Source organism: Mustela nivalis (assembly GCF_964662115.1).
Source record: "Mustela nivalis genome assembly, chromosome: 9".
In the NCBI taxonomy this organism is placed as follows: Eukaryota; Metazoa; Chordata; class Mammalia; order Carnivora; family Mustelidae; genus Mustela; species Mustela nivalis.
In genome coordinates this window covers 112,615,161-112,641,519 of record NC_139028.1, presented here as the reverse complement: position 1 = coordinate 112,641,519, position 26,359 = coordinate 112,615,161, and the positions used below count along the sequence as shown (strand labels likewise).

The following is a 26,359-nucleotide window of genomic DNA, read 5'->3' as shown; positions in this document are numbered from 1 at the left end:
CCTTTCCGGAAGAATATGGTGGCCCCACTGCTTCTCATCACTAAAAACTATGCCCCACACGAGGCCACAGGCTCAACTCAGAACTCCCCTTGGAACAGCTGAGAGATAACCCAGTGTCTCGTGAAGACGATGGTGAGGGGCTTGTACCTCACGGTCGTGGAGTCTTTATTCTGTGTTGGAGACGATTCTAAATTCCCTGCCTGTATCAACTCATTTAATCCTTCCAACAGCCCTTCCAATGAGATATCCCATTCTTTTTTTTTTTTTTTTTTTTAAAGATTTTATTTATTTGACAGAGAGAGAGAGAGAGAGAGGGAACACAGGCAGGGGGAGTGGGAGAGGGAGAAGCAGGCTTCCCGCTGAGCTGGGACCACCTGCTAGAGCCATCGTCCACGCTGGCACCGCTGGGCAGGGGGCAGCCGAGAGCGGGCAGCTCGGACCCATTGTGGGGAGGTGGCCACGCTGTGGCTTTAATTGGCCCCCTTGTGCGAGCTGCGGCGGCCTTGGCCGCAGCCCCCCTGACTGCAGCCCCCGGCCCAGGTGCCTCCAGCCTGTTGAACAAAATCGCTTTAAATAGGTCAAGGAGAGCGCTGGGCAGCTTCCCTTTCATGTGCCTGACGGCGCACGTCTGGCCCTCCTGCACCAAAGGGACTTCGCTCTCCTTACTGTGTCAAAAAGATATTTCATGTTAAAATTCAACGGAGAGATGTTAACCAGCCGTCGGAATAAGACTCATCAGAGCACGGGCTGCTCCAACAGGCTGAACTTTGCCACGCTCTGTGCAGGGCTGGGCCCACCGCAGCCGCTGGCTGGCACATTTTAACAAGGTCGGGTGCAAACACCTCCCCCGCCCCCCGCCACCAGGCCGCAGAGCTTGTAGTCCAGAGAAGTGATTTTAGGGGGGTGTGAGGACAAGCTGGAGGTTTGGGGGGTGGGGGAAGGCAAGACAGGGATTTTGGCAAAATCCCTCTCATTTCGCCTGGAAAACACAGTGGCGGGATTTGGCCGGTGGTGGGCAAACACACTGTGAGATCGGGAGTTTTCTTTTCTGCTTCTGGGGATGAGAAGCGCACAGCTAGCGATCAGAGCAGCTGGCGCCCGCCGGGTTTTTAACAAACCCATGAATTCTTCTGAAACGAGGGGCCCTGTGGTCCGAGGTTATGCAGGAAGACTCTGGAGTTGGCCGCTTGGGTTTAAATCCCTGTTCTGCCCAAGCTGCGTGGCCTTGGGTAAAAGGAGTTTAACCTCTCCGTGCCTCAGTTTCCTGCTCTGTAAAATGAAGGTGATGAGAGTTCTGATCTCATAAAGCTCCCGTGAGGCCAGTGTAAGTGGGCACAGATCACCTCTAACAGCCCCCAAAGAGCAGCGAATGGCCGTTATTAATGCGGTCACCAACATCTTTTATTTTTCTGACAGTGAGGATGGGGAGACACCTGGCCGCCCCAGGAAGCTACCTTGAGAAGGGTTCATGGGTGGCTGGGGTTGGCCCAGATCAAGCCTGGGTAGATGTTGTTTGAAGGACAGGCCTCAAAGGCCATCCACGGACTCAGGCTGCTGTAAATCTGGGTCAAACTGTGATTCATCTTTCCGAACCCGGCTGGTATCTGCTTGGCCGTTTTGATGGGGAGCTCTTACTTCTGGAGGAACAGTGAGGGGACTGGACCTTGGGGCTCACTCCCCATCCATGCTGTTTGAACAAAGTGCAGGAGGGGCAGCATTTTGGGGGGCAGCGGGCAGTGAAGTCGGGGCTTCCCAGCTTCTGGTTACTTCTTGTCCCTGCTAAAGTCTCTGTCTGCCATGTGGCTTGTGGCTCTCCCTGTGTGTCTGTACTCCATCGCTCTGTATCCTAGAAACCCAAGGCCAGCTTCCAGGCTTTATACGCTCATACTCGCACACGCGTGCCTGCACGGACACACTCACATGTGCGCACGGCTGGCCTCAGTCAGGCAGGTTTGAGGAAACAGAGGGCGCTTTGCCCCGTAGCCATGAGAACATCTGGCTGGAACTCAACAGTCTGGCCTCCTCTCTCCCTCCCCTCTCTCTCTTCTTGGCTTCCTCCCGCCCCAGAGGTCTGCTCCTTCTATCCCAGGACCCTTCTGTCCTCTCCTCTTCTTTGCTGTAGTGTCTCCTGCAAGACCAGGTGTCCTCAGGGTCTCGCCTTCCCCCATGTGGCCTGGAGCGGGGTTTGGAGGGGGGTTCCTCATGGAGACAGTGTATCCCTGAGGGGCCAGTTCTCAGGTCCTATGGATACCCCGCCTCCATGGGGTACCCGGCTCCGGGCCCCCAGCCCAGGATCATCAGGCACTTTGGGGAGGGGTTGACATTGCCTCAAATCCCATGAGCTAGGGGAGTAACCGCACCCCACTAGGTCTTAAGGCAAAGTGAGTTAACAACCTTCCCTGCCTGCTGACCTAAGGCCTTTGATCTGTAATGGAATCAGTCTGCTTTTCTTAGGAGTCACACACTGCTGGGCTTGGGGAATCAGGGACCAAAACAAAACGTTCCCAGGCCACAGAGGCCAGCCTGTCTGCTTGAAGCCGCCTTGGCGCTCTGGTTAGTCCAGCAGTCTTTTAGCGACGTAGTTTTTCTTTTTAAGATCACACCTAGGACTTCACTGACCTCCCTCTGTGCATGTGTAGATGTGCCCCCTTTTGCAGAGAGAACAGAATCATCTTGCACCACCAGCCCTGGGGGCACCGAGGGAGTCCCCACATAAGCAAGAAAAGCCACAGACCTCCCCCCCAATACTCCCTTAGCTGATTAAACCCCTTTAAAAACCTCTGGGCCAGGCAGAAACCTCGTGTTGGTTTTGGGACAAGAATCCACCTTCTCAGGTGACCAGCTGCCTGAATGAAGCTCCTTTTCTTTGCCAGTCAAAACCTGTCTCTTCAACATTGGTCTCCTGAGCCACATCGGATGACAAAAGTCGGGCAGCCAGACTTGGGTTTTGGTGACAGGAGGAGTGTGTACGCTGGCGGCATGGGGCCCTGGGGCTGGCCACTGCCTCTGCCCCTTTCTTCTGCTTCTCTCTTGGCTTCAGTCTTTTTTCTCGCCCCTTTTAAGAACAATTTTATTGATTGATTGATTGATTGATTGATTTGAGAGCGAGAACGCACGTGAGGCACGGGAAGGAGCGGAGGAGCAGAGGGACAAGGAGACGCGGTGCTGAGAACAGAGCCCGACGCGGGCCCCCATCCCATGACCCTGAGATCATGACCTGAGCCAAAATCAAGAATCAGATGCTTACTGGACTGAGCTCCCCAGACGCCCCTGTTTTAGCTTCAGTCCTGCTACAAATCCATTTCCTCCACACAGAGGAGAGCGTGGCAGCCACTGCCCCAACATGTCCGTGTTTGCTGCTCCACCCCTAGAAAAGGGCTGATTTTTTTTCTTCCTGTGCTTAGAAATAGATTGGTGGTGGGGGAGGGTGGTTCTGGTGGGCCAGTGAGGACACGTGTTGCCTCCTGGACTCAGAGGACATGGAATCTTCCGGTGATGCCACGGGGAGAGGGAAAGGTAAGGGCAGGGAGCCTGATCTGACGTAGGTACCTGGAGGTGGGCTGGAAAGAGGATGTTTGTGGAAGGGGGGGGGATCTCTGGAGCTTTAGGCTTCCAGCAGGTGGAGGCAGAGAATGGAGACGCAACTGAAAGATGGAATGTTCTTTTTGGCCCCTTCATGCTCTCTTCTTTGCCATTCATTCATTCACTCATTCTTTTGTTCATCCCACCAACAATTATTTAGAAAATACCTTGAATCAGGCTCTGGAGCAGAGTTCTGGGGACACGGTGAGAACACGACAGACGCATTCCCGCCAGCAGGTGCACCAACCACTAACTCTGTGAAGACAGAACCCAGAGGGTGATGAAAGACATCAGGAGGGCTCGGGAGTAACAGGGAGGGGTGGGGAGCCCCCCCGCCCGAGCAGAACAGCAGGGAGCGGTGTGTGTGAGGTCCCTGTGGTGGGCAAGGACCTGTGAAGTTCATGGCGTTTCGTGAGCCAAGTGAGCGAGGGGGAAGCCTGCAGGGGCTGAGACCAGGTCATGCAGGGTCCTGGGGGTCTCGTGAGAAACCACAGAGCGTGGGGAGCCACTGGGGTGTTTCCCGTGGGCAGTGACCGAGAGAGAGACAGAAAGAAGACACAAGCAGGAGATCACGTGGTGGATGGTGGCTGTGTGTGGAGGGCCGGGGCGGCCGTGGGAGCTCCTGCGGGGTCCAGGGGAGAGGGGACAGTAGCTTGAGAGGTGGCCATGGTGAGAACAGACACGGATGGACCGGATGTATGTTTCAGAGAGGAAGACAATGAGACATGGTAACATGGGGCGAGAGAGGGAGGGTTCAAGGACACCTCCTGGGTGTCTGGCTTCCACGCTGACTGGAGTTAGGGCCATCTTGGGTCTGGGGGAAGGTCGAGGCTTCACTGTGGGCCCTGGCGAGGTCCTGACGTCAGCAAAGAAGGGCAGGACGTCTGCTGGGTCACAGCTGCTGTGAGAAGGGTTGCTAGGACACAGATGACCCCAGTCTTGGGGAGTCTGGCTGGGGAGGCCTGGGAAAGTGAGCGGTGGGGAGCCTGGGTGCCTGCTCCAGCCAGAGAGGCCTCGTGGGGCTCCTGGCGCAGCTGGGACGCAAGAGAGGCTTGGCTGCTCCAGACGCACGGGGTGTGGCCCAAACGCTGTGTTGTAAACAAGTGAGCCAACGGAATATTCTGGAGATTTCACATAAAAATTGTGGCCTCTTGGGGCGCTTGGGTGGCTCAGTGGGTTAAGCCTCTGCCTTTGGCTCTGGTCGTGATCTCAGGGTCCTGGGATCGAGCCCCCCATTGGGCTCTTTGCTTAGTGGGGAGGCTGCTTCCCGCCCCCTCCTCTGCCTGCTGCTCTGCCTACAGAGCAGATCTCTCTGTGATCTCTTGTGATCGCTCTAAAATAAATAAATAAAATCTTTAAAACAAATTGTGGCCTCTGGCTTAAAAACCCTTGGGAGGCTTGGCAACCCTGGGCTCAAGCTTCAGGGTGACGCTGTCTGGGCCAGAGTGGCCTTGGGCCCCTGATGCTGAGCCTTGTATTGCAACCCCCAACCCCCTGGGCTCTCCCCAGATGTTTGAGTTTGTGAACCTCACTCTCCTGTTTGGGGAAACCATCTGGTAAATCCCCACCAGGTGGCCATTCAGAAAACCCCAGGCTTGGGGTGCCTGGCTGGCTCAGTGAGTTAAGCCTCTGCCTTCAGCTCAGGTCATGATCCTGGGATCGAGCCTCGCATCAGGCTCTCTGCTCATCGGGGAGACTGCTTCCTCCTCTCTCTCTCTCTCTGCCTGCCTCTCTGCCTACTTGTGATCTCTCTCTGTTAAATAAAGAAATAAAATCTTAAAAAAAAAAAAGAAAGAAAAAGAAAACCTCAGGCTTCCTATCTTTCAAGTACTGCTCCTGAATTTCAGCAAATCCAAGGGACTCCATCCAAATTACGCCCTCCAACCACTCTCACTGGGTGAAGCAGGTCATTTCTTGCCTGGACACAGCTGCCTGGACAGGGTTCCCTGCCCCCCACCCTGCAGCCCAGTCCCAGGTTCTCCCGACACCCCCACCCCCTAACCTCCCTACCCCTGTCCAGGACCACCTTTCAGAATCTTGGTCATAGCAAGTCAGCCCTCACTCAAGACCTTACAGGCCCCCTTCTCACCCAGAATCCAGTCGACACTTCCCACCACGGCCACCGGCCCTGTGCCTTGTGTGACCACCGCGCCAGCCTGGCCCCCCCACACTCACAGCCCAGCATGCGTGGGCTCGGGGCCTGGACTGGGGAGCTGTCTTCCCATAGATGCTCCGCTCCAGGCTGGCTTTCAAGCTTGATAAACATGTCAGGGAGCCAAGTGCCACAGCCATCAATGGGAGGGATGTGTCACGTAATATTGGTTGAGAGTCGTGACCAGTGGAAGGCTGTAGAATTCCATGCTGGCATTGCTACAGCAAAGTTCTGAGGGCTGGGTCAGGGGCAGGCACGTAGCCGGGAGACAGTGACGTCAGTGGAGGCCATGCGGGGGCTTCTAAGGATGAGTAAGGCCCCATTTCTCATACACAGGCATTTGATAATCATTTTTTAACAATTTTATTCATTTATTTGACACAGAGAGAGGGAGATCACAAGCAGGCAGAGGGTGTGGCGGGGGAAACAGGCTCCCTGCTGAGCAGAGAGCCCAAGACTGGGCTCCATCCCAGGACCCTGAGATCATGACCCAAGCTGAAGGCAGAGGCTTAACCAACAGAGCCACCCAGGAGTCCCTGATTAGTTTTCCTATTTAAGTTTATAACTTAATGGTTTTTGACATATGTACACACCAATGAAACCATCTTCATAATCGAGAAAATGAACGTATCCATCACCCCAAAGAGCCTCCATCACCACTTTGAAATCCTTTTTCCCTCCCCTCCTCTTGTCTTGAGCAACCACAGATCTGCTTTCTGTGCCACAGACTGGTTTGCATTTCTAGCATTTTCTATGCATATATTTTATATAAATTATAATCCAGCGCATAGATACACTAAAATCTGTTTATCTGCTCATCTGGTGATCGACATGAGGGTAGCTTCCAGCTTTTGGAACCTGCAAATAGAGCTGCTGGGGTCATCCACATGCAAGTTCTCATGGACACGGTTTTCCATTTCTTCTGGTAAATATTTAGAAGTGGAACAGCTGGGTGATAGGGTTGGCATGTGGGTAACTTTCCAAGAAACTGCCACCCTGTTTTCCAAAGTGGTTGTACCATTTTACATTCCCACAGCTGCCCCACAATATCGCCAACGTTTGGTCTCTTAAACTTTTGCTCTTCTAGTGGATATTTGGTGGCATTAAAAAAAATTGTTTACTTATTTGACAGAGAGAGAGAGGCAGGAAGAGAACAAAAGCAGGGGAAGCAGCAGGCGGAGGGAGAAGGAGAGACAGGCTTTCCCCTGAGCAAGGAGCCCGGTGCGGCACTCCATCCCAGGACCCTGGGATCATACCCTGAGCCACAGGCAGACCCTTAATGACTGAGCCACCCAGGCACCCTAACATTTTTGTAGATTTCTTAGGATTTTCTACAATTTTGTCAACTGCAGATCAAAGATAGTTTTATGCTTTCTTTCTTGTCTAGATGACTTTTATTTTTTTTTCTTATTGCACTGATTAAAACCAATATTGAATAGAAGTGGTGAGAGTGGACATCCTAGCTTCAGTCCTGATTTTGACAGGAAAGCATTTAGTCTTTCACCATTAAGTATGATGTTACCTGTAGGTTTTTTCAAATACATCCTTTGTCAGGTTGAGGAAATTCACTAATTTTCCTAATTTGCTGAATGTTGTTTATCAGAAACGAATGCTGAATTTTGTTAAATGCACTTTCTGTATCTATTGAGATGATCCCATGGTTTTTCCTCTATAATTTTTTAATAATTTAGTTTGTTAATCTTGATTTTTGAATTTTTTAAAAAAGATTTTTATTTATTTATTTGACAGAGAGAGATCACAAGTAGGCAGAGGCAGGCAGAGAGAGGTGGGAAGCAGGCTCCCTGCTGAGCAGAGAGCCCAGTGCAGGGCTTGATCCCAGGACCCTGAGATCACAACCTGAGCTGAAGGCAGATCACTACTGAGCCACCCAGGTGCCCCTTGATTTTTTTTTAAAATTTTTTTAAGATTATTTATTTTTTTATTTATTTGACAGAGATCACAAGTAGGCAGAGAGGCAGGCAGAGAAAGAGAGGAGGAAGCAGGCTCCCCGCTGAGCAGAGAGCCCGATGTGGGGCTCGATCCCAGGACCCTGGGATCATGACCTGAGCCGAAGGCAGAGGCTTTAACCCACTGAGCCACCCAGGCGCCCCTGCCCCTTGATTTTTGAATGTTAAAGCAACTTTGTGTTCCTGGGTTAAACTCCACTTGGTCATGATGCATTGCCCTTCTTAGCATAATGTTGCATTTAATTTTCTAAATGTTTGTTAAGAATTTTTGTGCCATGTTTTAAAAGATACTGATTTATCATTTTCTTGTTATATCTTTTTCTGACTTTGGAATTAGGGTGATGCTGGCCTCAAAAAAATGAGCCAGAAGGTGTTCTCTCTTTTTCAATCTTCTGGAAGACTTTGAGAGTAATTGTTACTATCTTTTTGTTTAGTTGTTTGGCAGGATTCACCAGTGAAGTCATGTGGGCCTGGAATTTCCTCTATGGGAAGGTTTTAAACCACAACTTCAATTTCTTTCACAGAAATGGGGCCAATAATGTTATCTATTTTTCCTTAAGGAAGCTTTGCTAGTTCATATCCTTCAGGAAACTTGTTAATTTCATCTAAGTTGTCAAATTTGTTGGTAAAATGTTGCTCATAATATTTCCTTACCATTTTAATGTCTGTAGGATTGGTAGTGATGCTTCTTCTTTACTCCCAATATTGATAATGTGTTCCTTTGTGGGTTTTTTTTCCCCCTGAGCAATACATCTAGAGATTTATAAATTTTATGGACTTCTCAAAAAACCAGCCTCAGGTTTCATTGATGTTCTCGATCATTTTCTATTTTTCTGACTTCTGTTTATTATTTCCTTTTCTACTTACTTCAGTTTAAATTAGCTCTTCTTTTTCTAATTTCTAAAGGTGAAAGCTGAGATATTGGATTTGAGACTTTCTTCTTTTCTAATGTAATCACTTAATGAAATAAATTTCCCTTGAATCACTTCTCTAGTTTCATCCCACAAACTCTGATATGTCATTTTTAAAAAAAATTTTCATTCAATTCAAAATATTTTCTAATTACCTTTGTGATGGCTTCTTTTGGTCCCAGGGTTATTTAGAAGTGTGTTGTTTAGTATGAAGGAGTTTCCCCGATACCTCTCTGCTACTGATTTCCAATTTCTCTCCATAACGATCCAAGAACATACTTTATATGACTTGAATTTTTAAAAACCTTTATTACATGTGAAGCAAGGCTAGAGACCCATGGAAGCCTGTTGGTGGGGGGAGGTGTGGTCTTTATCATGAGCCCCCAGAGGGTGTTAAGCAGATAGGGGATTTTATTTGAATTGTGTTTGATTGGCCTGCCATGCATTGGATTTGATGGGGGGAAATGGAGGTGCATGGGATGGGAAGCCTGCGACTTGAGGCTTCTGAGTCATCCACTTGAGGAGAGTGGGCAGGTGTCTAGAGGGTCTGGCTCTTCAGGGAAGGTTGTGGGAGTAACTCTGTGACACAGATGTGGGTGTCAGGCCTGGGGGGGGGGCGGGGCTGGAGGTGAAGGTGAGGAGCCTGGTGTGTGGGAAGGAGCTCTGGACTGGGAGCCCAGCCACCTGGCCAGGGCTCAGCCATGTGACTCCAAGCGTATCCCTCCACCTCTTTGAGCTTTACTTTTCTTACCTCAAAGTAGGTGGTCAGCCTCCATGATCCCCCAGTTCTATCAACAAGGGCTGCTACCAGCACAAGGAGGAGGGGTTTTGTGTGAATTAGGCAAAGGTGACCCCTTTAGTTAGACACCAAGGGTGCCCCTGTGATGTAAGAACTCAAATGAAGACCCAGTGTGATGTGTTCCCTTGACATGTAAGGGAAACCAGGAGGGTCTCGAATGGCTGAACCCCACTCCTGCCCCACCTGATCCTGTAGATATGGTCCCATAGCCAACAGCACTTCTCATCAGGCAACCAGGGGCCATTCCTGTTATTCCTGAGGAGGGGGCCTCAGTCCCCTGTCAATGGGTGGGATTCCTCAAATACACCAGTCACATCCTCCCTCAGGAACCAGCAGTCACTCTGCAGGCTTTGTAATGCCTCTCATGGCTCCCAGTAGTTCCTGCTGTTCCCATGGGCTGCAAAGGCAGCAGGTTCTACGTGTTGGACTGTGATTTGTGCTAAGATCTGTTAATCCTGTCACACATACACACACCCAGTAGGTTCTGTGATTATTTCCATTTTACAGATGAGGACTCTGCAGATGGTGAGGGAGGGGCTGGGACTCCGGTCTGTCCAGATCTTTCCGTTTGTGTCCTAGGATCCCCTCTGGGAGACCGGAGGTGAGAAATCTGCAGCTTCCTTCCAGTTCAGTGAAGCGAGTCTGGAGTTTTGAGTGAAGGTATGAAGATGGGAGCCTGGCGAGGAGGGGACAGAACCCATCTTATGAACCGGCCAGACTCTGCAGAGCTGAGGTTGGGTGGGGAGGTGGGGGACAGAAGTGAGTGGGAAAGCAGCCCTCAGCCTCAATGCTGCCTCTCACCCCGGCCGCCCGACCCCAGCCACGCCAGGCCCTCGGGTTTCTCCAAATTGCCTCCTTCCTCCACTGGAGAAGAGGTAATTCCCTTCATGGGGATCTTCAGCCAAAGGGGCTCCATGCAGGCAGAATTTCTAGAACCAGGTACTCTCTGTAATGACCACCTCTTGCCGCTTGCCCTTGGCTGCTGCCGATTTCCTAGAATAATCAAAAGACAGAGAGTGGCGTTGTGCGGTGAGATGGCTGGAGGGCTTGGAGGGAGGAACTGGGGGATGGAGTCTATGAGCAGGTAAACTCCATGGGATTAGGGATGGATTCCCCGCCATGTCCCCAAAGCACAAGATAGTGCCTGGAAACACAGTAGGTGCTCAAAAAAGTGAAAGAGTAGGTTAAGTCCCATCTTCCCTGCTTCTGAGCTGAGCATCCTTGGGTAAGTTACGTGACCTCTCTGTGTCTTCATTTCCTTGGCCATGAAACTGACCCCAACAGCACTTTGTGGGGCTGTTGGGATTAAATGAGATGCTCTCCTGACACAGGAAGGGCCCCCTGAGAACCAGCTGTTGGTATTACTATTTTTTAAAAGGTTTTATTTATTTATTTATTTGAGAGAGGAAGAAAGAACGAGGAGGAGTAGAGGGGAGAAGGATGAGCCGACACCCACTTGGGCGTGGAGAGCCCGATGCGGGGCTCACCAGGACCCTGAGATCATGACTGGAGCCCAAGTCAGGAGTGGGATGCTCAACCCCCAGCCATTAGCATGACCTCGGTTCCCGCTCAGCGGCCTGTTGCCGCTGCACGACCACCTTCACCCAGGACACAGCAGCCTGGGGCCTGCGCTGTGGGCCCGGCACTGTTCTCGGTGCTTTAATAGAATAACTTTAACTCAAAAAGTGGTCTTTGAGCTTGGGTGGACATTTTGTTCCGTTTTGTTTTAAACCCATTTTACAAATGAGGAAGCGGAAGCATCGTGGTGATTCAGGCCACAAGATAAACTTGAGGAATGTTCCGTCGTTTCTGTTCTCTCAAAGGATGGCGTGAGGGTAGCAGAGTGTGTTCCAGAAACTGAGCTCTTGATCCCTCTGGGCCTGGGATTCCTTGAGGAAGACTGAACTAGGGCGGTCAGAGTCAGGCTCCAGCCTCGTGGGTGAGTGCGGTAAGGGAGGTCAGTGCGCGGCGGGGGAGGAGGGATTCGGTCCCAGAAGAGTCTGGCTGCAGAGCCTGGTTCGTAGCCTTTGAATTTCCCTGCCCAAGGAATGAGCGCTTTCTACCTGGGAGACCTTGATTTGTCCCTTCATCTCTCTGAGCCTCTAGTAAAGAGGGTTGGAAATAGTCTCTTCCTGGCTGTGTTGTGGCAGTGATTACGTGGTTTCAGACGCAAACCTTGATGCCCACTGGGTCGCTGCCCCGAGGCACCGGGGATGCTGTTGGCTCTTGGAAAACTCAGGCGGCTGGTGTCATCTCGATGACCAGCCCAGCTCCAGCCTCTTTGTCTAGCATGTCTCCCGGATCCTTGGGCTCTCCTGTCCCATCCCCCACGTCCACAGCCCTGCCCAGCTACCTCCTGGAAGCCCAGCCCTACTCCCAGGGTGGCCAAGGATCACTCACTGGTTCTCCAGGTCCTGGATGGTATCAGGAAGTGGGAGTCCCCGGGTCTCCGGGAGGAAAAACAGGAGGATGAGGCTGGACACGATGGGGATGACACCGTAGGAGACGGGGGCCAGCAGGGGCACGGCCTGGCGAGTCATCCTGACTAGGGGGCCCATCACAGCCCCTAGACGACCTACCGACTGCAGGAAGCCGTCTGCTGTCATCCTGTGGGTGGAGAGGAGAGCCCAGACCTTCGTCACCGCTGCCACTTTCAAGAAGGAGGCTTTACTGGGTGGGTGGAGAGGAGGGGGAGGCATTTGGCTAGGCCAGGATGTGCCAGGGGAGGGAAAGCGGGGTTGAAGGAGCTCTACTCCTCAGAGTCTCCTGACACTACCTCCTCCACAGAGCCCTCCTAGATTTTCCCACCCTCTGCTTCCGAGAACATCCAATCCAGAGTCCTTCACGGACTCTCAAGGACCCACCCCATTCTCCCTGGTCTGCTGTGCTGTTCCTGGATGCCCAGCCCCTCTCTGCCCTTCCCCTGCTGGCCTTTCCAGGGACACCCTTTTCTCATGCACCCCGGGGTCTGGCCGCCCCTCCCGGGTGCAGTGCGCCGCTCAGCCTACCTCAGTGTAGTTGGGTAGAGCTCGGACTTGTAGACACTGATGGAGGTTAAGCTTATGCCAAAGCATCCCTTTCCCAGCACAGCGAAGACCACACGCACGGTCTGCAAATCTAGGCAGAGGAAGATGGGGACGGTGGGGTCTGCCTGCGGGGTCCCCAGTCAGCCCGGAGTGCCCCTGCCCTTGACTGTGCCCCGGTGCCCCACGGTGCTGACTTGGTGCCAGGCTGCCCAGGGTGGACAGGGATGTGGGTGCAGAATGACATCACAGTTGGGGGGCTGGAGGTGGGGGGGCAGGGCCAGAACCCAGCCCAGCCTGGGGTGGGCGAGCCTGGGGCAGGCAAGGTTGGCTCTCGGAACTTCTCCCTCCAGTGTCCCTGGGGCAAGTCTCTTTGGGACCTGGGTATGGTTCTTCTGTGAAGGAGAGGGTCATGACAGGTCCTCCGCACTGCCCTTGGTCTGCTCGTGGGAACGCTGGTCCCGCCGCTGGCTTTCGTGGGAAGCCCCAGCTAGAAAGCCAAGCCTCGCCTTAGCTTTCCCTCCCACACATTGTAATGACGAGTCTCCTGAACTGTCACACACCTGTCGCGGCAAATTTTCCCCAAGCACTGCCTTGTATGGGAGGTGGTCCCTCTGCCTGCCTCCCCGTTTGGCTCTTGGCCCAGAACTTGGGATCCCCGCCCTTCGACCCGCCGCCCTGCTTTGAGCCATAAATGGAGACTGAGAGGGTTTTCGGGGCATTAGAGCTTCATTCAGAAAGAAAAGAGTAAGACAGGGGCCCAGGGGCCGTCGCCAGCAATCTGCACACCCCAGCTTGCCAGGCTTGGTGTTCCTGCCTCACTGCAAGCCACCTAGAGCGCCCAGCAGCTTCCCCAGCCCCTCCGCCCACCTTGGGACCAGCCTCGGGCTTGAAGTCTGGTCCCAGCCCTGGACTGGTCACTGGCTGGCTGAGACACCTGAGGCTTCACCTCTCTGGACCTCGGTCGCCTTAGGGGGTTGGTGGGGGACCGATGGGGGGATTCGAAGCCTGAGGTGAAGTGGCAGGTGTAGGCTTGGGCGCAGCTTGCACACAGGGCTGCAGGGGTGCTGGGCTAGGTGGCAGGAGAGGGGAAGGACCCCAGGAGGCCAGTACACCAGGCTCTCAGCCGCTCAGCCCCCTCAGGTCGACCCCGCCCTGCCTCACCTTGTGGGACGAAGATGTTGGCCAGGATGGAGAGGCCAGCCATGGCCTGGAAGCTGGCCAGCGTCATGCGGTGACCCAGGAAGCTGAGCAGGAAAGTGGTGGTGGCCCGGCCCAGTAAGTCCACAGCTCCAAAGAGGACCTGGAGGAGGAAGATGTCACTCCCCAGGTTTTGCAGGTCGAGGACCAGCCCGTAGTAGGAGATCATTTGGGAGAAACTGCAGGGCAAAGCCAGAAATCAGATCCCTGCCCCACGGAGGAGAGGGCACACACCTGGGCTGTCCCCAGGGACACAGGCTGTCCTGAGCAGGTCACTACCGGACCCCACAAAGCCTTTTGGATGTCGGACAGTCTCTCGAGAGTGGGACTGACCCAGGAGAGACAGGGCAGGCTTCATTCATTCTGCCTTAGGCAGTCACCTCTCAGGCTCCTGGCCACCAGTCGGCCACCAGCCAGCGGGGACACATAACTCTCCAGGCTGATGAGGCTCTGTGGGTCAAGCCGAGCTCCAAGTCTGGCTCTAGCATTCTCTGGCTTTGCTTCCAGTCGCGGCCAGAACCATTACCTGGCGCAGCTCTAGTGGTCATGAACCTGGGCGAGTCTCTGCCCTTCCCTGGATACCAGTTTCTTTATCCTGAAAGATGGGTTCATCGTAGAATGAGGTGGGCTGTGTTGTCCCAAAAGAAAGATACTTTCCCAGTCTCTGGGAATGTACCTCTTAGCTGGGGAGATCATCCCATGACATAGGCCAGAGGGACGGCTCAAAAGGATCACCCCTGCTCCTTGAGCCCTCCATGGGCTTGTGGGGGGTGCTGCAGTGCCCGTACCCCTGGGACAGCTCCCCTGCCCCATCTGCTTGCTTCTCTCCTCAGCTCCCCTGCCCTGCCCTAGCCTCCCCACCCATCCACAGGAAGGGATCCCAAGAGCCCCCTGCAATGAACTTCCTGCTTACTGACCTGCACCCCAAGTCTGCTGGCAGGAGGGTGGGCGGGAGGGAGGGGTAGAGAGTGGACACGAGGCAGACTGCCCTGCCACAGACCCCCCAGGCTCCCCAGTAGCCAAAGCTGAACCTAGAGTAGCGGGATTTCCGCAGTTTGGAGATTAAATCTGGGTCCAGTGATGGCCATGTTGTGAAATTATTTGCTACCACTTTTCAAATCAGTCCCCAGCCCGGCTTCATGGACACTCCCCTTGGGCCACACCCCGGAGTGTAGCACTCAGCCAGACAGCAAGATACCAGCTGTAGACTAAAGCTGCAGTCCCTGGCTTTTCTCGAAGTTTGTGGAAGCCCCGTGGGGGAGGGGCTCAGCTCCGGCTCAAAGCAGCCAAAGGGGTTAATGGTAGAAGCCCAGAAACCCACCAGGTTAGCAGCTTCCCAGCCTGTGATCTGAATAACAAAGGATGCAGAGGGGCTCCTGGGAACGCTGAGGAAGCCTTGAAGGTTTTGAAAGAATGGCCCCCTCCACTTTCCGGGCACCAAGCACTCCTTTCCATTTGTCAGAAAAAATGTAAGCCAGGGCAAAAAAAATAAAAAGCATTTGATCCATTCTCTAAGGTGTAGCAAATATTTGCCATTGGAATCCATATGTGGTTAAATATAGCAGAAAATAAAACGTTTTCCTGATCTTTAGTTTCAAGATCCTGTCTCCATCAGACCTGACCCTCACTTGTCAGTATGGTCCCTGCAAGTCCCTTGAACTGAATTTGTTTTATTAGGAGCCTTCTCCTGCTCCCAGGTGCCTGTCGGGGCGCTAAGAAGGGGCCTGCTGGGGAGTCCGTGCTCAATGTGGGACCTGGGGGGGCTGCAGTGGGCAAGGAGGGGGCTCAGCCGAGGTTCAAATGACTGTTCTGTCATCTTGGGTGAGTTACCTGCCCGGCTGGGCCCTGCTGTCCCAAGGGTGGGGGGTGTAGTGAACTTGGGTTCCCCAAGCTCTAGGGACATAGACTCACCTCCAGTCTGGGCTTCACCGTGCCCCTGTCCCTGCCCTTCAACTGGTTTCCCAAAGGAGCCCCCATAGCCCCTCCCCAGTGCTGGCTGGGACTCCTGCCTCCTGGGGGAGCGGCCTCCCCGGAACAGGAGCTGTCCCCCATCCCCACCCTGGAAATGACCGAGGCCGTTTTATAAGCGACGAACTTGAGCAATTGAAGCCCCAGGAAAGCAGAAGGGCCAACAGCAAGACCACCCGGATGAAAGCAAACAGATCCATTGGGACCCACCTCAAAACAGCCACTCGCTGACCTGTTGGCTGCTTGCAACTGGGCACTGTTAGCAAAAAAGGAACATTCCACTCGTTCCCTACCTCTTCCCCTCCCCCATAACTACAGTCCCGTACACCCCCCAACCCCGCCACCTGCACCACTGCCTCCTGGCACTCAGTGTCTCCTCTGCTGTCCTGCCTGCCGCTCCCTTGCAGCGAATTCAATAAACTTCTATGTCTTTCGTTCTGCCTTGGGTGACCACTTACGTGGCCCTGTCCACCGGCCTCCACTGACCATCAGGTGGCCCCACGGATGCCGCCAGGCTCCCCGCTCAGCCCTGGCCCTGGGAAGGATGACCAGGGCGCGTACCTCACCAGGAACATACTGCAGCTTCTCCAGCGGAGCGTGGGCACGAGAAACAGGTCCAGCACCGACCTGCGGGCCTTCACAGAAGCCACCTCCTCCTCCACGCTGGCCGTGAGCACCTGCGGTGAGAAAAGGACACAGTGGGGGGGGGTGGACATTGGCCCTGCCCTGCCCCCAGGCCAGGGAATGGCGCCCAGGTGGGCAGAGTGATGGGAGGAGCCCAGCCTGGAAACTGGAAAGCCTGGGGGTGGGAGCAGGGACACGGAAACAGAAAGATCTCTCTCTGTGGGAGATCTGCCTTTGGCTCAGGTCATGATCCCAGGGTCCTGGGATCGAGCCCCATATCAGGCTCTCTGCTCAGTGGGGAGCCTGCTTCCTCCTCTTTCTGCCTGCCTCTCAGCCTACTTGTGAAGTCTGCCTCTCAAGTAAATTAAAAAAAGAAAGAAAGATCTCTCTGGCCCCCCACTGCAGCTGGCCTCCCACCCCCGGCAGAGCTCCCTTCTGCACACAGGGACCCCCTACTCTGAGCCATGGAGTCAGTCTTGTGTCCCAGCTCTGACTCTCTTAGCTGCGGGCTACGTGCTACTCTCGGCAGTTCCTAGGCAAACCCAACCACCCGCCTTGCCCCTCATGGCTGGCACCAGGGTCTGCCTCGTACCCCAGCCACACGGGCTCCTCACTGTACACAAGTGCCCATTCAGATTCTTCCTGCACCTCTGGGCCCCACCCTGTGTTCAGCTCACTCTTGGTCAGCTCACCTCCTCCTGGAAGCCTTCCCTGATCCTCCCAACCCCAGACTGAGTTTTCTTGTTTCTACTGCACATCCTCCCACACCTGCTTCTTGAAAGAATCGCCACCCAAGCAGCACATCCAGTCCCCCCCGCCCAAAACACCGAGAAGCCCCGTGAGGTCACTATGCAATGCACGTGGTTGAAAGCCCCTGACAAGCCAGCTGGGGGAAGAGTGTCACTTCTGTCGCCGGAGTGGGCAGTGTTGAAGTTGGCGGCGATAAGGCATCTGTGGCTGTTGTCTCCCTGCTATGTCCCACATGTCACAAACAGAGGCTCTCACCTCGACGGTCAGTGACTTGGTAGCTTCCTTGTGGCCGTTTATCCTGGCCACTTTTCTGAGCTCCTGGAGTGCTCGTTCTGGTTTGCCCGTGATAATCAGCCAGCGGGCAGACTCCGGCAGCCACCTGGTAAAGACCCAGATGCTTACCTGGGCCCCTGCACTCTTCCAGGATCCTGGGCCCTCCTCGCCGGGATGGGAGGGGGATGCGGACAGCTGCTCCCCCAGCAGCAGCGGGAGAGAAATGGCAGCCAGCTGCTCTTCCCTCGGCACTGCTGGTGCCAGGGCAGGAGACTGGCAGGCCCCCACGGCTCCAGAGAAAAGCTAGGTCCCCATGCCCGGCTGCCCTGTGCCACCCCATCTGGCTTCCCAGCAGTCAGGGACTCACGTGTGGCCAGTGCACGGGCTGCCTGGGTCTATGGCGATGCGGAGCCCGTTTCTGTGACAGTGCACAGTGTACTACATCCCCAGCCAGAACTGAGTGGTTCTATAAAAGTAGCCTGCTTCCTCCCAGCCTCAGGGAAACGGCAGGGAGAGTCATCTCCTGGGTGAAAAGGTCTGGCGTTTACCCAGCCTGGAGGGCTCAGCCCTGTTTGCAGGGAAGTGCAGTGGTTCAAAGAGCCAGCCTGCCTGGGTTCAAATCCTGCCTCTGGTGCTTACCAGCTGTGTGGCCTGGGGCAAGTCACTGAACCTCTCTGGGCCTCAGTCCCTCACCTGAAAATGGCGGTCATTGTATCACCTTCCTCGTTAGAAGAAGTGAACACACATCTGGTATGACCAACAGCATCTGGAATGCACCCCACACAGGTGACCAGAAGGGCCGATTAAGTGTGTTTATGGGATGTCCTCCACCTTGCTCACTGATTCTGTTGCTGTGCCAAAACTCTGCGTAGTCAGTGGCTTTTGATCTGTTTTCTTTGCTGATGTGTCCCCATGACCTAAAACTGCGTCTGGCACGGGGCAGTAAATGCTGGAGAAGGAATGAATGAGTCCTTGCTACTCTCCGTACCGCACAGCGGACTTACGGGGTGCAGGTGTACTCAGCCCCGGTGCACAGACACGACAGAACGGTTGAGGTCATGAGTTTGTGTCTGTTTCCCTCTCCCTCACCCAAGCACGTGTTTCCAGATCTCAGGGCATGCTACGGCAAATAACCGTAGTAATTGTATCTTTCCATATCCAACGCCAGTCTGCACTGACCCAGGTACCTGCAGGCGGTGGGGCCAGTGATGCGAAGGAAGGGGTCCGGCCGGCGGGGGTAGCTGGGGCTGAGAAAGGGAAGACCTGGGGGCCGGCTGGCCAGATGGGAGCCTCATACCTCGGGCTAAAATGCCCACCCCGGAACTCTGAACCCCGAGATGTTTCTCCTGAGCAGGGGCACCGCACACATCCTTGCCCTCCATGGCTCTCAGCCCCTTGGATCCACGCCCGGTCAGGGCGGTGGGGTCGAGGGGCACCCTGGCCCTCCCAGTCTCCCTCCTAGTGAGTGATGTCCTCTCCAAGGGCAAAGGTCTCACACTGTACCAACCAGGAGATCAGGAAGACGGCGAAGAAAGGCATCGATACGGCTGTCTGGAGAGCCCGCCAGTCCCGCAAGGTGAAGGCCAAGGCCCCTAGGGCCATCTGGCCCAGGCTATAGGAGCACCCCAGCACTGTTACGGTGACGGCCCTCCTGCGGGTTGTGGTCCACTCCACCACTGAAACGTGATGCAGACAGGCAGGTAAGGCCCACTTGGTGGTCTCGGTCCCTGTCCCCCCCCCCCCCCATCATGGCACGTATTGCCAAGGGAGGGACTCACTGAGCGTCGCCGGGATCATGATGATGCCGGCCGCTCCAAAAGCGCTCAGGAACCGGAGGCCACAGTAGATGAGGAAATTGGAAGCGAAGATGGTGCCAGTGTTGGCCAAAGCCACCTGCAGGCAGCACCAGCTCAGCACCGGCTTCCGCCCAAACCTGGATTGGGACACAAGCACCGTGGGGGCCTGGAGAGGGGCGCTGGGGACTTGGGCCTGGGGGTAGGTGCTTCAAGGGAAAGGAGGGTTTGAGAGGGTGGGGCACCTGTTGGGGCCCCTCGGTGCAGACAGCACCTGCTCCCCACCGCAGATCTCCCAGGAGCGGACTCCGAGTCTGCTTGTTATAAAAATGGCAAATGCTTGGATTTCAGGGCCAACATCACCTCAGGGTGAAGTATGGGCTCTGAGCGCCCAGGTGGCTCAGTCGGTTAAGTGTCTGCCTTCAGCTCAGGTCATGATCTCAGCGTCCTGGGATCGAGCCCCGCATCGGGCTCCCTGCTCCGTAGGAGTCTCCTTCTCCCTCTCCCTCTCTCCCTGGCTTGTGCTCTCTCTCTGACTCACTCACTCTCTTTCTCAAATAAATAAATAATTTTTTAAAAAATTTATTTATTTGACAGATCACAAGTAGGCAGAGAGGCAGGCAGAGAGAGAGAGGCAGAAGCAGGCTCCCCACTGAGCAGAGAGCCCGATGCAGGGCTCGATCCTAGGACCCTGAGATCATGACTTGAGCTGAAGGCAGGGGAGTAACCCACTGAGCCGCTCAGGCGCCCCTCAAATAAATAAATAAAATCTTAAAAAAAAAAAAAAGAACAGGCTTTGATTGAATCACTGTTTTGTATACCTGAGACTCATAGTACAATGCATGTTAACCAAATGGAATTTAAATAAAAACCAAACAAAGATGGGCTTTAGGCATCAGAAGCCTGGGTTTTGAGCCCAGCTACGTCCTGCCTGGGTGACCTTGGGCACAGGACTCAATGTCTCCGAGCCACAGTTCCCCTGTCTGTGCAATGGGGGTGTGTGTGATGACGGCCTTACAGAGCCGTGCAAACCGTGATGCCGAGCAAGGAGGCGGCGCGCCCGGGGGTGGAGCGCACGTGGCCTTGGGCAAGCTGGCCAGCACGCGGACCAGAGCTCCCGTGAGACTACCCGTGTCGGGCCCTCGGACATCTACCAGCACACCCACCTTGCTGCTCCAGCCCCAAGGCTGGCTTAGCCCGAACCATGGCCTGCACTTGGCCAAAGCATGCGTCGGTCCAATGGGAGAGATTCAGGCGATGGTTGGCCTGCCTGTCTGAGCACTGCCCAGGAACAAGGACATGTGGCCCAGACCCAGGGCGAGGGCTGGATGCCCACACCAGGCCCCGACGCCAGGCTCCCTGGGTAGGCTGCAGACTGATGGTGATTTGGCTTCCAGCATGGACAGCCCCAGGGGAAGGAGCCAGAGCCGCATGGCAGCTGTCCTCTGAAAGTGCCACCCGGACCACGTCCTTCCCTGCTGCTCGGGCCCCCCACCATGCTCAGGATTAAATAAGGCCCACCGATGATGATGATGGTAGCAGAGCCTCAACAGGAGGAGCCCACACCACGCCCCGCCCGGCCCAAGGTCTGTCTGTGATTGATGTCCTTCATGTGATTAACCCACAACAGACCCTCGGACAGAGCCAGGTCCCCAGAACAGGAAGAGGAGACATGGGAAGCAGCACACCCGCCTTCTAGGGAACCAGGAAAGAAAGGTGGGGAGGGAACCCACGGGCCAGACCCAGAGCCCACAGGGTGTGGCAAAGGCGGGAAGCTGTTCGTGTGTTCACTGAATAAGGATTGGGTTCCTGCCACGTGCTGGACGCTGGGGACCTGGGGATGCCGTGCCCCTGCCTTCTGGGAGCTATGTCCCCGGGGGACGCCCCCGATTGACCAGCGAGTGAGCACTGTTAGAGTAGGTGCAGCGAGCAAGGACAGAAGGCACAACCAGGGGACCCATGGTGCCGGAGGACAGGGCGGGGGTCCCGAGGCCCCCGGTGGGGCCTTTTGCCTGTGGTGGGAAAAGGCTGCCTAGGGCTGAGGTCTGCGCACCGGGCACAAAGAGACCAGGGGAACAACCTTCAGAATGAGGCTCAGCCACCAGCCACTGACCATGGGCCCCCTCCAAGCTCTGCAGCCAGGATGTCCAGGGCGCCCCAGTAAGGGCCTGCATGGGTGTGGGGGAGAAGCCAAGGGCCAAGCAGAGGTGGAGGAGGTGGGGAGCAGGAACTGTCCTCAGTGCGGTGGCCCTGGAGGACCTCAGGCTGGCATCAACCAGATCCACATAGAGGATTTCGCAAAGTCACTCCGAATGGAGGAAAGAGACCCTCAAGGGGGCCAGGGCCTGCCCCAGGCCAGAGAGGCAGGTGGCTTGGGCAAGGGGAAGGTATGGAGAAGAGGGGCCTGGGGGCTGGATCTGCAGGGGAGGGCAGGAGACCAGGGCTGGCTCCCATGGTTAGGGGTGTGCCATGGGCAGGGGGGGGGGCGGTTTCCCAGATGGAGTCCGGTGCCGAGGGGTTGGGCTGGCGGTGGGGGTCACGAGGCCAGCGTTGGCCCTAGCAAATGTGAGGCAAATGCTCCTCCACCTGGAACCTCAAGTCGGGGTGGTGGTGGGGGCAGTGGCCAAGAGAAGGGACGGGGCTAGGTCCTGGGGGCACCTGGGTGGCTCTGTAGGTCAGGGGTCTGCCTTCAGCTCAGGTCATGATCCCGGGTCCTGAGATTGAGTCCCGCATCCAGCTCCCTGCTCAGCATAGGCGCCCTGGAGCCTGCTTCTCCCTCTCTCTCTGCCCTTCACCCCCCACCCCCCACTCAAGCTCACGCACATGTGCACGCTCGCTCTCTCGCTCTCTCTCTGAAATAAATAAATAAAACCTTTAGAAGAAGGAGGAGGAGGAGGAAGAGGGGGCTGTGCAGCGCCTGGCACAGAATGGGTGCCTAGGAAGGTTGGCGTCTCCAAAGGAGAGAGCGTGGTGTTTGAGGGGATCACGCACAATGTAGCTTAATCTGGCATGGGATTCTTGGCCGTCGCTGTTCCCTGGGGACCTGGGACTCTTGTCTAGACCCAGAGAGCCCCATCTCTCAAGAAATGTGGATGTTCATGGTCCATTTCTGTACTCCTGTCCCCGTGGAGCTCATTCTGTCAAGGAGAAGCCGGCGGGGAGTGAAGGTACTCACCAGTCAGAGAGGAAGCCCCAAGAGATGGACCCCAGCAGGACCCCAGCCATGTAGATGGACTGGCCCATGGGCTTCAGGCCCTGGTTGTCACATACTAGGTCCCACTGGAAGAGAAGGAGGGCACAGCAGCTGGGCTCAGGGGACACAGAACAGTGGGGCCTGGGCGGCAGAGGGAGACCCAGGTTGGGAGTTCCCAGCCAGGAGCACCTGGTTAGCCTAGGTCCTGGGGGTGGTGTCCCTTGGGCCAGGCGTTAGAGACGGGACTGGGTGTGCTGGGGTTGGGGGGCTCCGCGCTCTCCTCCCAGCCAGCTACACGGCACGCACGTGACTCGGCCGCTCTGGGTGCGCGGGGGTGGGCAGTGGAGCGCGGTGGCTGAACCACAGGCTGCGGTTCTAACCCTGCGGCTGGCTCCTCCCGGGGTTTTCTGCACCTGCTGAGCCCGGCTTCTCATGCAGAAGGGGGGCGGTGCAGCTGCTTCCCTCGCAGGGCCGCCGGGATGAGCAGAGAGGGCTAAGTACGTGCGACTGTAATTTCTGAGTGCTCCTGCCGGGGTCCGCACATCCATGGCCCCAACACGCCCCACTACGCAGTCCTCCACCAAAACCTGACGGCTTCGCTCTGTTTCGGCTTCTCTAGCCAGGGCCACTGAAGCAGGAGCCCCCTGTCCCCACGGGGCAAAGTGATCACTGGAAAATGCCAAGCAGATCCTTGCATTGTGGCCTGGCTCCTAACTCCTTGTGCCCAGACACCATGGACCTCCTTCTGCACCCCAGACCTGGACTCTTGTCCCCACTGGGCTCTCTCTGCACCGTCCTTGTCTCATCCAAGTCTCCCCTCCAGAGAGGCCTTCCCCACTTGCCTCTCAGCCCTGATCCCCAGACCTCCTTTCCTCCTGGGTAGCCGCAGGACAGGCCGTGATGGAGACCCAGCTTCCGGCCCCTGATGGTCTGTCTGGGCTGAGGCGGCTGCTGGAGTGTGTGAGCTGTGTGTCCTGGCCAACTTATCTCCCTCACTCTGCTTCTCTTTGTTCCTTCCCAGACGCACACAAGGCCCCCTGCTCGTGAGCTCGGAGTGAGACTAGGGGGAAAAGCCTCTAGAACAGTGCCTGTCACTGTCCCTTTCCTGCAGGGTTAAATGGTGACCAATTCTAAAATTCCTCAAAGTCTTCCTGCTTATCCTGGAACTCGGGCCTCGGATCAGGGTCCGGGCCAGCATGTGTTGAGCAAGTCGCCTCCAATTCAGTACCACTGCTGGGAACTTCCAGGCATGGGTGGGCGGCCATCCCTGGGAAGTCGGGTCAGAGAGCCGTGGGGTCGGCAGGGGGGAGGCCCTTACTTCCGACACGATGGTGGAGGTGAAGGTGCTGCGGTCGTAGACCCAGCCGTCCACGCACAGCTCCGTGGCAGCCTCGCTCCAGTTGGTGGCCGTGGCGTTGGGGTCCAGGAGCTGCCACTGTGGTTGGCGGAAGCGGCGACACTGGTGTGGCTCACGGTTGAGGCCCGGTGGGATGGAGACGGTCAGGAGGTCCTTAGAGCTGAGGTTTGCGGGGGCCTCGGAGCTATTGTCCAGCATGCGGACCCAGCAGCGGTGGCCTGGGACGGCGGCCAGGAAGTTCTCTATGAGCATTTGCGAGGGCACCAAGATGGAAGGAAGGAGGAGAGTGAGAACTTGCAGGGCCTGGAAGAGGCCCACTCCCCCTGCTCGCTCCAGGAGCTCGGCGAAGGCCATGGGCAGAGCCGCAGGTGGCCAGGGCAGCTGTCCCAGAGGTCAGGGAGCCCGCGAGTATCCGAACCTCTAGCAGCTGCCGGGACCCTTGCAATCGGGCCTCGCTAGCCTGCAGCTGGTTGGGAGAGCCGGCTCACAACTGGTTAGTCAAGTCAGTCCTGAGATGCCCCAGATGCTTTGAAGAAACTCCCCCTTACCCTGTTTCAGGGAATGACGCTTGGGTGCCCCACCCCTCTGGAGAGGGGACATCAGGGACAAAGCTCACTGTCCCCAGGCTGCCTGGGGCCTCCGAGGCGCTCTGGTTCACCAGCACCAAGAGTAAAAGATCAAGCAGGTGTGGAAAAAGAAAAAAAAAAGGATGCACTGAGCTGTGATGTTACTGAGCTCCAGTCGTGGAGGAAGTGGCACCCAGCAGTGACCTTGGTTAAAGTTCAATCTCACCGTGAGCTCCCAGGCAGGAAAGTCAGGTGCAGCTACTGAGGGAAGCTTTGGCAACTCTCTGCTGGGGGCCTGCTCACATTCCTGAACGAAATTTTCAGGTCCCTCTCCTGTGGCTCTTTAAATCAGGAAACAGTTGGTTTGAGTTTCAGCCGTGCTGGACGAAGATTCAGGCCATTTGGCTACAGCACAGAGGTGGGGGACTGGGCAGGGTCCTCCGTAGCTGCCCCCACCCCCGCAGGCTGCAGGGAAGCAGGTGGGATCCCAGCACCAGGAGGACCCAGGCCTGGGCTCATTCCCTCCTTATTGCGCGCCTCCGGCCAGGCAGCCCGGGAGACCAGCTTGCAGACTCACTATTTTGGGAAGCTTCTATTTCCAGGTACCAGGTTGCGTTTATTAGACTGGAAGCCCTCCCAGGTGGAAAGCAGGGCTGTGATCCCTTGACATCCATTTGAAGCCCCTCTTGGGCCTGGCGCTGAGCAGGTGTGCAGACCAGGAAAGTGAGTGAAGCCATACCTCCCTGACCCAGGGTCTAACTCTAGCCCAGCCTGGCTTGAGGAGGGATGAAGGCAGCCCCGTCACCCTGCACCCTGGGTGAAGCCAGACACCTAGACTGAGCCTCTTCGTAGCAGCTGCTCCTGGCACTGGGGGCTTGCTGTGTCCAGCTCTGGGCTGCCCGTGCAGTCCGGACCCTCTCCTCTCCTCATAGCAGCCCTCGAGCCCTTGGTGCGAATTCCTCCAGACACGGAAACTGAGGCCCAGAGAAGGCAGGCAGCTTGCCCCAGGTAACACAGCAGCGTGGGGATTAGAACAAGACACCAAAGCCAGAGCTCTCTCTCTGAGGCCCCTGGCCGGCTGCCATGTGGCCTCTGGCCCATCATGGACCAGATCCCAGCAAAAGGCTGGAGTTCAGGATTGCCATCAGACTTAGGGCCAGCCAGGGAGCCGGCAGTCATCTCCCAGGCTAGGAGAAGAGTGGGCTGAGTCAGTTCTGGAGAGAAGTCTGACAAGTGCTGGAAGTGTGGGTGAGCTACGGGTAGGCATCTGGACCCTGAACTTCCCAGAGGCTTGGAGAATCCGGCCACTGTGACACCCAGCCAGGGGGCCGAGGAGCGAGGGGTGGGGTCTGGGCCTGGATTTCAAAGCTGGCTCTGTGGGCAAGAATTCATTATGAATTTCATTTTATTTCTTAAGATTTTATTTATTTACTTAATTTGTTTATGGTTTTATTTTATTTAAGATTTCCTTTAGTTTTAAGGTTATATTATTTTATTGATTTCTACTTATTTGTTTATGAGAGAGAGAAAGAAGCAGACTCCCTGCTGGGTGGGGAGCCCAACATGGGACTCGATCCCAGGACCCTAAGATCATGACTCAAGCCGAAGGCAGACGCTTAACCCACTGAGCCACCCAGGCGCCTCTCCTTGTGAATTTTAAAATAGCGAATAGAGAGAGGTGAAGAGAAAAACCAACCCAAATTAGAGCAGGAGGCCATGAGCGAGGGGCCGATTAGGCACAGCCCTCGTCCAGAAGCCCGAAGGCTGAATCTCACATGGAAAGAACTGGGCTTTATGCCATGTTTTTGCAAATAGCATCTTCACAAGGGAAGGCCTGGCCCCCGGGGGGCAGTGACTTTGAGGCCTCCCATCTCCGGCCCCTGATTTCTGGCCCATGCCAGGAGGTGTTCCCATGTTGGTGGCAGCCTGGCTCAAACCTGAGCAGGGGTCAGAAACCACAGGAGTGCTGGCATTCCACAAAGGGAGGCCCCAGAATTTTCATTTAAAAATAAGCCCCCAGGTGATTCTGGTGGCTGGGACCCACCCTGGCCTCACTTGGAAAATTGGAATTCTGGTCTCTATCTCCTTCTTCTATATGCGTAAAAAATGTTCTCTTCTCCCCTGCCCTTTGCTTGTCATGGACGCCCCTAGGCTTTGCTTACAGCAGAAGGTCAAACCTCCCAGATTTGCCAGAAGGCTCC

At 55.6% G+C, this 26,359-nt stretch overlaps 1 protein-coding gene across 9 annotated transcripts; it reads right to left on the bottom strand.

The window, feature by feature from the left end:
* Nucleotides 1–8,906: 8,906 nt before the first annotated feature.
* SLC22A11 (solute carrier family 22 member 11) lies at nucleotides 8,907–24,229 on the bottom strand. 9 transcript variants are annotated; one of them, XM_082748208.1, is made up of 12 exons: nucleotides 24,141–24,229; nucleotides 23,554–23,834; nucleotides 22,218–22,321; nucleotides 19,028–19,182; nucleotides 18,757–18,925; nucleotides 17,232–17,355; nucleotides 16,180–16,279; nucleotides 15,813–15,858; nucleotides 13,599–13,813; nucleotides 12,420–12,528; nucleotides 11,812–12,018; nucleotides 10,200–10,404 (listed from the first exon to the last, which is right to left on the bottom strand). In XM_082748208.1, exons 1-12 carry the CDS (start codon nucleotides 24,190–24,192, stop codon nucleotides 10,341–10,343), a joined length of 1,626 nt encoding a protein of 541 aa, XP_082604334.1. In that variant the 5' UTR covers nucleotides 24,193–24,229; the 3' UTR covers nucleotides 10,200–10,340. The 9 variants fall into 9 exon arrangements, with proteins under 9 accessions (XP_082604335.1, XP_082604334.1, XP_082604333.1 ...); XM_082748207.1 differs by lacking the exon at nucleotides 24,141–24,229 and having other exon boundaries at nucleotides 13,599–13,737; nucleotides 16,164–16,279; nucleotides 23,554–24,126; XM_082748205.1 differs by lacking the exon at nucleotides 24,141–24,229 and having other exon boundaries at nucleotides 23,554–24,126.
* Nucleotides 24,230–26,359: the final 2,130 nt, after the last annotated feature.

Coding starts and splice junctions, on each gene's coding strand:
- SLC22A11 (XM_082748205.1), bottom strand. CDS start 23,946: ATGGCCTTCGCCGAGCTCCTGGAGCGAGCAGGGGGAGTGGGCCTCTTC. Junction 19,183..22,217: donor TGGGGCTTCCTCTCTGACTG/GTGAGTACCTTC, acceptor GTCCCAATCCAG/GTTTGGGCGGAAGCCGGTGC. Junction 17,356..18,756: donor GCCGTCTTCCTGATCTCCTG/GTTGGTACAGTG, acceptor GGTCTTTACCAG/GTGGCTGCCGGAGTCTGCCC.